The sequence below is a fragment of the Ammodytes marinus genome (assembly GCF_949987685.1).
Source record: "Ammodytes marinus genome assembly, chromosome: 2".
NCBI classification, from domain to species: Eukaryota; Metazoa; Chordata; class Actinopteri; order Uranoscopiformes; family Ammodytidae; genus Ammodytes; species Ammodytes marinus.
The window spans coordinates 21808093-21821159 of NC_137231.1; the positions used below are offsets into that span (position 1 = coordinate 21808093).

A 13067-nucleotide genomic window follows, 5' to 3' on the forward strand; every position below is an offset into this window, starting at 1 on the left:
TGGGTGTACAGTGCATTTCCCAGCTTTCGCCGGAGAATCTACAGTCGTCCAATCAGCGAACAGAGCGAGTGGCTGAGAACGATGACGTCGAAGTCGCGCTCCAGTTTCAGTTGAATGCTGCGTTCCTTTATACTCGGAAGAAGGAGATTTCCGACTTGGTAGTTCCGACCTGTCTGTGTTCCAGTGCATCTGCTCGCGAAAGTATGGACGCCTAAAACCTTTCTCGTCCAAATAACTAAACGTTAGGCTCTAACAAGTTACTGTTGCCAGGTACCGGTAGATTCATAGACTACAATATGTAGTGAAGTCGGAAATTTCCGAGTTCCCTGTCCAACTGGAACACACCGTCAAAAGCCGGCTCATGACACAAGTGACGACCAAACGTGATGCGATTGGTTGGCTAATCCAGAGTGGCACTGGGCAGATCCAATAGTTTTAAACTTCGACAGACACCCGCCTCCAAGTGAGTGAACGTTTGCCAATTACAGCACTTCCAGACCTTCTGTACAAATGAAATGAAGTACGATGGTCTGGTTGGACCAGGCTAGCGCGAAACAACTAAAGAAGGCAAAAGCCTCTATTAATTACATTTATCACACAGTTCAAAAAATACATCTCAATGCACTTCAAAATGCACACAACCTCTTCAACATTAATCTAACTGGTATTGCTCTCATAAAATGTGAAAAACTAATTAACTATGTCGTGTAGAAAACACAATTTTTTACAGACTCTCATATAGACAGGCTTAAACAGCGGCCGTTTCCGTTAGCATATGTTTAGCTTCACACGTGTATGACTCAGACACAGTTAAACTCACCAAAAGAAATTAGGTAACTTCACTCTATCCCAAAAGAACAGCGTCGCTCTGACAGTTTGTTAGTTTGAGGGTATTCTGATAAAATTCAGTAAACAAAACAGTTGCTTGTTCGTTTGTAGCTCGGAGCATAAACGACAACGGCTGTATCCCATTACAGAGACCGGGTCCTTGGAAGGACGTGGTCTCGCGGTCTATGAAGGCTATAGCCTATGAAGGCCGATTCGAAGGCCGAACCAGGGCCGAACGAGCGTTGTTAAACGGGACGGTCTCCGCAGGTCTCCGTTTACGAGCATTTCCGGTTTGCGTAACAAGCCGTTACCTTGCGTGACGACTCGCCGCTCCTGTGCTGCCTAGCAACCCTGATTGCTGCCAACGGAGACAGCCTTGTCAACAGAGAAAAAAAGAAAAAGAAGTTGCCTACCAGACGAAAAGAAAAAAAAGTACAAGAAAAAAAGAAAGGAAGATAAAAGTTAAGAAGATGGAGCAACACGTTGCTGTTTTGTTATTTTTTATTTTACTGTATGCCATCTCTGAAAAAAACGCAATGAATCATGGGATATGTTGGGCTGCGAAGGATACATCTGATGCAGCCTTCAAAACCGTGAAACGAAGGCTGCATTTCACGGCTGCATATGAGGAGCCTTGCAAGGAGCCTTGCAAATGGAACAATCTTTGCGCGCCGCTATGACGCAATCGGTCTTCAAATGCAGCCTTCGTAGACCGCAACCCCTGAATCGAGATACAGCCAACGGCCAATAAAATAAAAAATAACAAAACAGCAACGTGTTGCTCCATCTTCTTAACTTTTACCTTCCTTTCTTTTTTTCTTGTACTTTTTTTTCTTTTCGTCTGGTAGGCAACTTCTTTTTCTTTTTTCCGCCGTTGACATGGCTGTTTCCGTTGGCAGCTATCAGGGTTGCTAGGCAGCACAGGAGCGGCGTGTCGTCACGCAAGGTAACGGCTTGTTACGCAAACCGGAAATGTTCGTAAACGGAGACCTGCGGAGACCATCCCGTTTAACAACGCTCGTTCGGCCCTGGTTCGGCCTTCGAATCGGCCTTCATAGGCTATAGCCTTCATAGACCGCGTCCTACCAAGGAGGCGGTCTCTGTAATGGGATACAGCCACAGTGTGTGTTTCTCTCCGGCTGTATCCCATTACAGAGACCGCCTCCTTGGTAGGACGCGGTCTCGCGGTCTCGCGGTCTATGAAGGCTATAGCCTATGAAGGCCGATTTGAAGGCCGAACCAGGGCCGAACGAGCGTTGTTAAACGGCACGGTCTCCGCAGGTCTCCGTTTACGAGCATTTCCGGTTTGCGTAACAAGCCGTTACCTTGCGTGACGACTCGCCGCTCCTGTGCTGCCTAGCAACCCTGATAGCTGCCAACGGAAACAGCCTTGTCAACAGAGGAAAAAAGAAAAAGAAGTTGCCTACCAGACGAAAAGAAAAAAAAGTACAAGAAAAAAAGAAAGGAAGATAAAAGTTAAGAAGATGGAGCAACACGTTGCTGTTTTGTTATTTTTTATTTTATTGTATGCCATCTCTGAAAAAAACGCAATGAATCATGGGATATGTTGGGCTGCGAAGGATACATCTGATGCAGCCTTCAAAACCGTGAAACGAAGGCTGCATTTCACGGCTGCATATGCGGAGCCTTGCAAGGAGCCTTGCAAATGGAACAACCTTTGCGCGCCGCTATGACGCAATCGGTCTTCAAATGCAGCCTTCGTAGACCGCAACCCCTGTATTGAGATACAGCCTCCGTCTCATCTCTCTCTGTGCGCAACTCACGGAACTCATGCAAACAACTACTCGCGCTTTACAGAGTTCAGAGTTCATACTTAAGAGTTTCAAAATAAAAAGGCACTTATATTAAAATCAAGTTAACCTTTTCATACACTTAAAACAAAAAGAGTTCTCTTAGTACAGCATTTTAAATAAGTATAGCTTTCAATAGCCCTACAGTAAATGCTTTAGTAGCCCTTATATAGACAGGGTTACACATCACACAGCCGAGTGTCATTCAGCAACTCACGGGCTGTTAGTTGGTGGCGGCGTCATTATGTACTTCGATAGAGAAGGACATACTGATATGTGGAAAGAGTACAAAAATATTCTACTCAAGTAAAAGTATGATTACTTGGATGAAATTTTACTTAAGTAAAAGTAAAAGTACTGGTCTAAAAATCTACTTAAGTAAAAGTGAAAAAGTAGCTGATTTAAAATGTACTTAAAGTACAAGTTACTAGTTACTTTTTAACAGCGGGAGGGGGCAGGGGTCTCTTCAGTGTAGGGCTTTATATATATAGACAAGGGGATATAAATCTCAAAGTAGTTTTGTTTAATTAATGCAACACTTTTACAAATGAAAGTGCACAAATTAAACAAATCATGTCACCACACATGTATGGATGTATACTGTGTCATTATACTTTAGATAAGCAAATATGGAGCAAATTGTCTGTTAATGGGGGAATGGGAATGTAACCGGTCTACAGACCTAAACAGACTGCAGCTGCAGTTCTAATAATGTGTTCAATTGATCTAAACCATGGAAATTGCAAGGTTAGGCTGCTCGATTTTGACAAAAATCATAATTATGATTATTTTGATTGACATTGTGTAACCACAATTATTATAGACAATTATTAATTGTTTTAAGAACCGCAACATGCACTTATTTAACATTTGAAACCATGACTTTTGACTTTAAACATATCCTAATTGAACTGAAAACAAGGAAAATGCAAATAGCCTAAGTAAAACATATTTTTAATAATTAAATAAAATAAGTGTCAAAATCAAAATAAACCGTTGCAAATGTTGTTGATGGGGCACGTCTTTTGCTAGCAGGAATGTGAGGGCATATTTAATTTATATCTCATGGAGCTGGCTGGATAAGCAAGTTGCATTGTAGGCTACAGTGTTCTTAATTGATGAATGTTGTGGTGGCAAGAGTCAAGGAGCTTTATTAGTTTTAGAGTCAAGGAGTTTTTTATTCCTTTATTGCTTGGTCATAGACCACTTGGATTCGACTTAAAGTGAGTAAACTAATTGATCGTGATGTTTTGAGGTGCAGCTGGGTCGCATATGCCTTTTTTTCTCTCTCTCTCTCACGGTCGCGCATGTCATCTGACTCGCGTGTCCGCGCGTAACATATCTTGCACATTGTTTTAGTTTATTACTTTTACCTTTCTTCTCGACCAAAGGCTGACTTTCTGCCGTCTTCTTGAAGTTTTTCAAAGCTCCCGGCAACACGCACCGTCTCCATCCTACTCGGCACTGTTAAACTGAAAGCTAAACTATCAGGTGAGGGAGGGGCCGATCGCACGGCTGAATGAAAGATTTGCTTCATTTAAAAGCCTTCACGTCTTCACGTGCAGTACAAGTTTAACTGGGATCATTTCGTTTTAATGATTATCATGTAGTCGCAATGTGTTCTCTCCTCCTGTCGATCATTCACTGTGTTAGTTTCCGGTATTGTGCCGTAAAAATAAAAGCCCCCCGGGATATTTCTTTTCTTTTCTCTCCTTTCCCTATCTATTTTTTTTACTCAGTAACGCAGGTGATATAAAATGTAGCGAAGTACAATACTTCAAAATAAACATACTCAAAGTAAAAGTAAAAGTATAGGGTTTAAAAATCACTTAAAAAATTACAAGTAGGCCTAGGCCTACACGAAAAAACTACTCAATTACAGGAACGCAAGTGAATGTAATTCGCTACTTTACACCCCTGTATGTATAGGTCAGTGTGCTCTCCTGCTTCGTGGGTGTGACAGTGTGTAGAGTGGGAGTTTTGGGTTGACAGAGGGTTAGACCATGGGTTAGACAGAGAAAGAGATGCATGTGTTGATGCGTGTTAAATATAGAATTTGAGAATACCCATGAAACACCCACCTTGGATGTTTTTTTAAACAAATTTCCAAATTGACATTTAGTTTCCATATTTCAGCATTGGATGGGGAAACAATTTAATATCCTCCTCCACTGGTTGAGAAAATGCATTTGATACAATAACTACGGTGGCCCTGAGAGGTCACAGCACGCAACATCAGAAAACACATGCAAGAACACAAAACACCAGCAAATTCGGCCACAACACAACGGAAATAGGCCACAACACGACGGAAGTGTTTCCAGAGGACACTTAAAAGTGATGCACACGTCCTGGCAGGTTTGTTGTTTACGCATATTTTGACTATGATTTTGACTCACAGTGCTATTAAGGTTATCTTTCCGTCTACACTAGCCTACTCTGTGTAGACGGAAAGATAACCGGCAATCTAAAAGTGTGATTAAAGCCGTTTACTGGACTGTGGAGGAGAAGACTGAGACACCATCTGTCCGAAATGTAAGTAGCCATATTTTTTAAATAATCATGGCCCATTGTTAGTTGAATGTCTGTGATGTCCTTTATCATATCCCTCCTATAATAACCAACACTGACTGAAAATAGATAATGCTGTGGGGTTTAGTAGTTAGCGTTAGCGTCCGCTAGCTTAACCGTTAGCTTTAGGCTAACCGTTTGAGCTGTGGAGTCTTTGGCAATGACTGTTGTCGCCTGCGGCTCGTTTTTGTGAACTCACATTAGACCTGCAATGAAGGTCCCTGTGTTAAAAACAAATAGTGAAACTGACTGGTGTGTTGGAAACTGTAAAGAGTATTTTTTTTTTAATAGCTTCAGGCTGCTACCTGCTAGCTGTCTGACTAAGCAGTCTGACTGTATCTCCAGTGTAATGTGTATACAGACAAGAATACTCTAAGTTGCCTCTGCTGGTGTTTGTTTCCTGTCCAAACATCACATTATCACTCAGAACTAGTTTCTTATTGAGCCAGGGCTATACTGAATTTATTAGTAGCCTATCTTATTTTATAATGGAAGAAAAAACTAATCTCTGTCTGTAGCTTTGCCATAACTATAGATGTATGATGTACACGATGTTACATTGGATGTGCCATGTTTTACAGATGTGAGTGACCTGAGGGAGCCTGTGTTTGATGAAGTGTCCGTTGACCCACCCGGACCTTCACACAGCTATCTGTTCCATCAGAGGACGTGTTCACTGGGTGGGACAGTGGTCTTCTTCAGGGATACCAGCAACAACAGCAGCAACATCTATGACATGAGCTTTATTACCAGCTGACAAAACAGCATACAAGAAGTCCTTCACCTACATGATCTGGACAGTTACATAAAAGTTATGGCTTTGCTTCCGTTTGAATTATGTAGACTTATTATTTCCACTTCACTGGCTATGAATAAACTGCTTTATTTTTAAGGATGGTGTTGGTCATTTTAAAATGTAATAATACTGTCTTATCAGAGAAATCTACAGAGAAATAAAGGGTTGAAATGAGAAACGTATAATTCTATGCATGTAGATCGGTCAGAAATCTAGTCCAACATCCTGACTATGAAAATGTGAGTTTCAAGTAATCCTTTACTACAGGTAGCAAACGGTGACAGTAGGGAACACAATCCATTTTTTTAACAGTAAAACTTTATTATGAATGAGATCACAACACAAATGATACATTATCTACTAGATATTGAAATGGTGTCAAATCATTTGCAGCTCTGACAAGCCATTTAAAGCATTATTTCAAAAATACATTTTACAAAAGATAATGCCTTTCCAGCGAATCTTGACATGATTCATGATATATTCTTTTCCAGCCTCATTATGGTTACTGTTAACTATTACATTACGTAACATGCTATGTAAGAGCCAATTAGAACTCTTGTATAAAGTAGGAACCAATCTTTGGTTCCACAGTTGCTACCCAGACATTGAAACAGTTTTTGAACACACACAACCCACGTTACGTCAGGGTCTACGTTGGGTTTAGAGTTTGTAGCAAAATAAAGTGAAAATTAATGAAACAAATGTTTTAAACTGCAAAAAAGACGGGCCTTTACATGTAACATCAGCATTGCTTCACAACCAAAGCTTTTTCACTCCACTGGGCTGTAGGTCATTCCTCCGTTGAACATGTAAAGACAAACGTAAAACAGGGTGTATTTTACCAGTTTAGAGAGTTTATGCATAAGTAACTCCAAAAAAATCTTTAAAAAAAATAAGTTAGGCTAATAGCAGATTATAGGCATATTGTATCATGTATCTCTGACTAAACTAAAACTGTAGGCTACTGCACTCTTGTAATGAAGTGGAATATATAAGGTTTCATCAATTTTCTGTCTTCATTTTCAGTTACTACTACCTTTGTCTAAGTGAGTTGCTCATCTCTACAAGGTAAAAACAAAAAACTCACAATTCAAAACAATTAAGCAGAGAACTTTGTCAATGTACATTTATTTTCTTATAAATACATATAAAATACAATATAATCATGTCATGTAACTTTCATTTCATACAGAATTATGGTATAAAAAAAGGGATTGGACAAAGAACTGAAAACAGTTCACCGCCACAACTGTAAATGTTAACACGGACTCACACCCATATAAAATAAAAAGTGAGGTGGAACTCTTTCCACCCCAATGCAAAGCTCTATACTGTGTCCTCAGTCCCCAGGGGAGCAGAGTGTTACATTCACTTCTCACTTTAAGATCATAGTAAGATCATAGTAACCAGATATAAAACTACTCCAGACCTCAGTCCAAAAAGGCAACTGCCTGACTCACAGCCGCAGAGCTTCTAACAAACAAAGCCAAATACTTTTAAAAAGTAGGCAAGCTGCTCATTTTCGTTTTCTGACTGGCTTAACAGTGAGTTCATGCAATTGTGCATACCGTGTTCCCCGTTATACAGTATTATTTCACAATTTGCCTCTGTAAAGAAGTAGTATATCTCTAGCTCTGTTCTGGATCCTACAAAAACCAGAGTTGTCCATCAGGCTTGCAGTTCGGCATCTCAGTCACACCCTTGCATCATAGGATACTAAATGACTCCAATGTATAAAGATCGCCCTTGTCACGGAATCTCTGTACCATCAGCAGCGGTTGAGATCCAAGCCATATAGGGTGTGTCATAAAAATATACACATTTTGAATGTATGTAACCATTTAACAGTGACCTGAGCAGCAGGACATGTGTAAATTAAACAACATGTGGACTCAACAGTCAATGTCATTGTGTGTCAAAATAACCACCCCTAAGTGTTTGGTGCACAGCTTTAAAAAAAAGATAAGTGAATATCCTAAAAAAGTCCATTTCTGACACGTGCATTTCTTCTTTTTTGAACTCTACTGTGGCAGAGAAATTCAGACTTTTAACTTTCAAAGGAGAACTTGGGCTTAACCTTCAATGTAAACAAAATTAAGAAAACAAATATATATATAAATAAGAGAGAGAGATAGATATACGTCATCTATAGATATATATAAAACAAAACAAACCCGTCAGCTTTGGTCAGTTGCTCTTAAATATGGATTTGGTCATAATTTAAAGATTGTCTTTTGCAGTTGCAAGTAGAAAAGCAATCATCTTCGGACTGCAGTGGTTTGCTTACATACATGGAGGTTGACCCCCCCACAAGCCCCTGATGAGCCGATTCCTGCTTTACTCTTCTTTTTCATGATTGGCGTTTCCATTCATAACTCCGTTGCTGTGGTGGGACCATGACTGATTCTGCAACACTTTAGGCAGCCTCTTGCCCTTGGTGTAGGCATGGTACCAGAAGTTGAGAAAGAGGAACAGGAAAATCAGACCATACGAGCTGATGATGTAGATAAAGATGGGGAACTGGTAGGGACAGTCTTTCATGAAGAAATACTGGGAGATGTGGATGGTCACCATGGCAAACTGAATCTGTGGGGCAACAAGATAAGAAAGGGTTGATTGCATTACACTTCATTGAGATTCCCCACAGGTGAAATATATATACATTGTATATATATAAAATGGTGCACTTTAGGAACATATGTATATAAATAACCGTTGTAAATAACAAGACATACCAGCTGAATGGAAGTGAGGTATTTCTTCCACCACAGGTACTTCTGGTATTTGGGGCCCAATGCAGTCAGGCCATAGTAAGTGTACATAAAAACATGGACGATACAGTTGAGCAGGGCATGGAACGTCCCCTGACCACCTGAAAAATAGGGGATGCGTCAAGAATAGCGTCACAATATCAAAGGAAAGTCATGTTATGTCATTGAGAATATAACATGGGAGAGAAAAATAACAGGAAGAAATTCTACCTGCTGCAAAGCGTACTCCAAACCACCAGGTGAAGGGCATGATTGAGTGATGGTAGACATGAAGGAATGTCACCTGGCTATTCCTCTTCCTCAGCACAAAGAAGATCTGTAAAAAAATAAATGGACAAAAGCAGTTCTAAAAAGGAGGGCTGGGGGACATTGAAAGTCGCAATCAAGGCATAGAAAAAGGCAATTATTTGACCCAAAAATATTTACTGCGTGATGAAATGTGACATGAATAATATGCATGCATTCATGTCTCAAGGATTATTTAAAAGGGGACCTACCGTGTCCAACATTTCAATGAACTTTGAAAAGTAGTAAAGCCAGCATGTTGCCGCCATCTACAGGAGAAAACGAGAATTTCAGTAATGTTAAAAAAAAAAAAAGTCTTGATCTTATAATTCTATGATCAGTGTAAACTTCTCGCCTATGCGACAACACATGCAACATCTGTAAATGAGCGGCTCACCCTAACAGCTTTTGGTGAATCCGAATAGTCAACAAGGTCGCAGCGAAATGAGTATCCCGTTCCCCATCCCGACATCACAAACTGAAAAGTGCAAAGTGCTGTTAATGGCAAGAAGAGGAGGCTTTGGAAAAGGCTGAGGAATATTGCCGTTTACTGAAGCACACTCTAAAAAGCTATTCAGTGTGTCAAGGTAACATTCCACAATACAATAAAAGATAAAATCATTGAGTACAGTTGGTATATTAGAGGTTGAACAAAGTTTTCATATTTACAATCAAGATCCAATGTCACTCCAATTGATTACACTGGAACTACAGTACATTGATATAAAAACATAAAAGAAAAGATGCAAAAAGACAAAAGGCATGTTAAAGTTATGCAGTTATGAGGCAACATTTGCAGAATACTGTGCAGGGAAAAAACATCACTTGCCAAACTGGTTCAAAAACTTTTATCAAGGTGAGAGAAAAAAAACAAGATTATTTCACAAGAGTATGGTATGTGTCATGGTGGCTCCTTTCTTAACAATGAGTTTAACAAAGCAAGGAATACTATGAACTTGTGATATGCTTTGCTGCGAATTCTAACGTTAACGAAGATGGACCTCTAAAGCACAAACTTAAGGAGGTCTCAAATGTGTTATTTTGAAATGTATGGGTAAAAAAATATATATATTATTAACAGCATAAATAATATGAACATTAATAAACTTGTATGATAACATAATACAATAAATAATTTCATTATTCTGAATAAAATTTTAATAAAAGCAGTCCTTTAAGTGAGCAGCTCAACAAGGTTTGTAGAGACATGCTCACACTCTACACAGTTCTCTTTCTGCAAAAGTTATGATACAGGACTATTCTGAACAGTTATAAACCTGTATGTTCTAGTACCCAAGAACGGTATGACAGAGAAAATGGTGGTATCGATACCCGTTTTTTTTTTTTTTTTCCTCAAACCGCAGTATACCTTGAAACCGGTTATCGTCCCATGCCTAGTGTCAACTAACCGAATCAAAGAGATGCTTTGACCACTCACCTCATAGCACATGTAGAGCGAGAGGGCCACCACTCCGAAGTTGTAGACTATGAGGACTCCTTTGAGGTCAAAGCCTTTGCGGTTCTCCATTATCTTAGGCCCCAGCGACGTGACAAAGTAAATGTACGCCGCAATCACGATTGTTTGGGGCAGAGGAGACGACATGAGGAACCAGTTCTCTGTCCGCAAGTCTGAAACAAGAGGCATGGTGTGGGTCAGATACAAAAAAAGAAGTGTGGGTTCAATACAGAAACACACATAAAATAACCAGCATGTCATCAAGTCATCTTGAATGATTAAAGTTTGGGGGAAAAAAAACACTCACCTGCATTTTGGATGAACTCATCGTAAATGAGTGCTGCCGAGGACTTTATATTATCAAATTCCATTTTCGGACAAGATCTTTGCAATTCACCTAAAGGGGGCAAAGAGAATTACGAATCAGTTCACTGGGATTCAGCTGAAGAGAAAAGGAGCTTGGCAAAGAATCCGAGTCAGAAATATGTCGAAAAACATCAACAAAAAGTAATGTGTAGAAAACGCTACATTGAAGTGATCCTCATTAGAAAATGAGCATGCAAGTTATCACATTCAGGGACCATCAAAGCTACTGATGAATGCCATCTCCTCCGCTTTCATAATGTACAGCCAATAGCAACACTCCGAAACCTAACCTAAAACATAAATAATAATAATAATAATAATAATAATAATAATAATAATAATAATAATAATAATAATAATAATAATAATAATAATAATAGGGAAATCTTTTAAATAAGTTACGGGACACACTCTACGTGCTACTGGTACATATTTTCAGGAATTAATTTTAAGCATCTGATAAGAGCTGAACAGTGTTCCAACTTGCATTACCCAAATGTGGTCATACTTAAAACAGCAAAGACTGGACTCTAGGAGAGTACTCACTCGGCCATTCTTTGAGCCTATGACTTGGACAAAGCCAAGAGTGTACAGGGAGTACAATGAGTAGCAGTCAGTGTCTGTCAGTTTTCAAAGAATGAACAACAGTGCGATTTATTCTAAGCAAAACTGTATGCTTGCCTTGCCAATGTAAAAGAAAATATTTGTTGTCCGGTTTCAATATAGTCAATGTTTTTTTTAAGGACTTGTTGACAATGTGGGTTAAAAAGGGCAAAATGGCCGTTTAATAATTATTTTTTTAAACGCTCCAATGCAGTTATTTACAATTAATGAAAACTTTAACGTTAGTTAAGAGTGGCCTTATTTCAAAATCAAAAATAGAATTATGTTTTCCCAGCAACCCTGGCATCAATGCTGCAGCAATAAATCCTATCCCAACAGTCTAATGGTTTAAGACACGTTGTTAACATGGGGGCGATTGCTTACACAGTGTCAGGTTTGAGTACCAGGTAAACGGTTGACAATGACTTGCTAGACTGGTTTATGAAACGTTCCAGTGACTGTTGGGAATATGTCCCAAAGAGGGAAACTATTCGTTTAACCAAAAAATAAGTCAAACAGATTTGGCATAAATAAACCCGTTAGGATTATTGTTGTTACTGAAGTTGAGCTATGAGTAGGCTAAATATGAATAAAACAAAAACAAACACCAACTCCAAGTCTGCCAAGTGCATGGGACATAACCTTACTTGACAGGTTTTTAAGGTGTGTCCACCTGAATGCTAGGAGGAACTAGAACAGGGCATTGGGAAAAGTGTATAAGAAAAAAAGGCATGGCTGTCTGGAGTAAAGTAAAGGCACATGGCAAGTCCCGACACGCCAATTAACGTTATAGTCGACATCTTGACGTAAAGGCTGTGGCTCCCACAGCACACCCCCCCCCCCCCCTCTCCATCAATCAATACCAACCATAGGCTTCACACACAGTAAGGTGGTCCTACAGCATCTCCCTTTCAGAGTCTTACAATCACTCTGGCAGACTTATTAATGTGTTGCATGTAGGCTTCAGAAATGTTATTTTTAAAACACTGAACACATTGTTACATTACAACACAAATTAAAGTGATTTACGTCAAGACCAAATAAACGCACGGATGACGTCCTTTTATCTCCTCAAACTTGTCCATAATTAGTTAACGTCTTAATTTTCTAAATTGTATTTAATGGTTCCACCGGGGGAAAAGTTATTTAGAGCTAACGACCAGGTTAAGACACTTAAGAGCCCCTTTTTAAACCTAGACCTAGGCTATATTATAAAATGTCCAATTAATTTAAGTCTACTCCAAAAGGGAACCGAAGTTAAGAGGGAATAGTCGATTTTAGCCATCGTCCAATAGTTTTCCCTCCCCAGTTTCGCTGTAGGCCTAATCCCCATCAAGGTGTTCTGGTGACAGTTGGTGTCAAGTTACTAACCTTTGCTGATGTTTCCGCTGACACACACGATTAAAATCCGCCAAACAGCCTTTGTCGAATCTCCCGGCTCCCTACAGGTGTGCCTCCAGTCCTTAAAGTGAGCGAGCTGATCTCCACTTAAAGGGTCATAGGAGGGCGGGGTCTATCGCTTTCTTCAGCCACGCCTCCTCACACGCTTATTGGCCGAATTATACCCTATACTAACA

At 39.7% G+C, this 13067-nt stretch overlaps 1 protein-coding gene across 2 annotated transcripts; it reads right to left on the minus strand.

Annotated features, from left to right (window-relative positions):
- Positions 1–7118: 7118 nt before the first annotated feature.
- On the minus strand, positions 7119–12962 carry elovl7a (ELOVL fatty acid elongase 7a). 2 transcript variants are annotated; one of them, XM_080046178.1, is made up of 8 exons: positions 12862–12962; positions 10829–10918; positions 10504–10694; positions 9463–9543; positions 9278–9334; positions 8991–9096; positions 8745–8881; positions 7119–8595 (listed from the first exon to the last, which is right to left on the minus strand). In XM_080046178.1, exons 2-8 carry the CDS (start codon positions 10890–10892, stop codon positions 8347–8349), a joined length of 885 nt encoding a protein of 294 aa, XP_079902304.1. In that variant the 5' UTR covers positions 10893–10918; positions 12862–12962; the 3' UTR covers positions 7119–8346. The 2 variants fall into 2 exon arrangements, with proteins under 2 accessions (XP_079902304.1, XP_079902305.1); XM_080046179.1 differs by lacking the exons at positions 10829–10918; positions 12862–12962 and adding an exon at positions 9735–9773 and having other exon boundaries at positions 10504–10580.
- Between the last annotated feature and the right edge of the window lie 105 nt (positions 12963–13067).

Excerpts from the sequence above, each read along its gene's own strand:
- elovl7a (XM_080046178.1), bottom strand. The coding sequence starts at position 10,892 with ATGGAATTTGATAATATAAAGTCCTCGGCAGCACTCATTTACGATGAG. Across the intron at positions 10,695-10,828 it reads TGAGTTCATCCAAAATGCAG|ACTTGCGGACAGAGAACTGG; the intron begins GTGAGTGTTTTT and ends CTCTTGTTTCAG. Across the intron at positions 9,335-9,462 it reads ATTCACCAAAAGCTGTTAGG|ATGGCGGCAACATGCTGGCT; the intron begins GTGAGCCGCTCA and ends TTTCTCCTGTAG.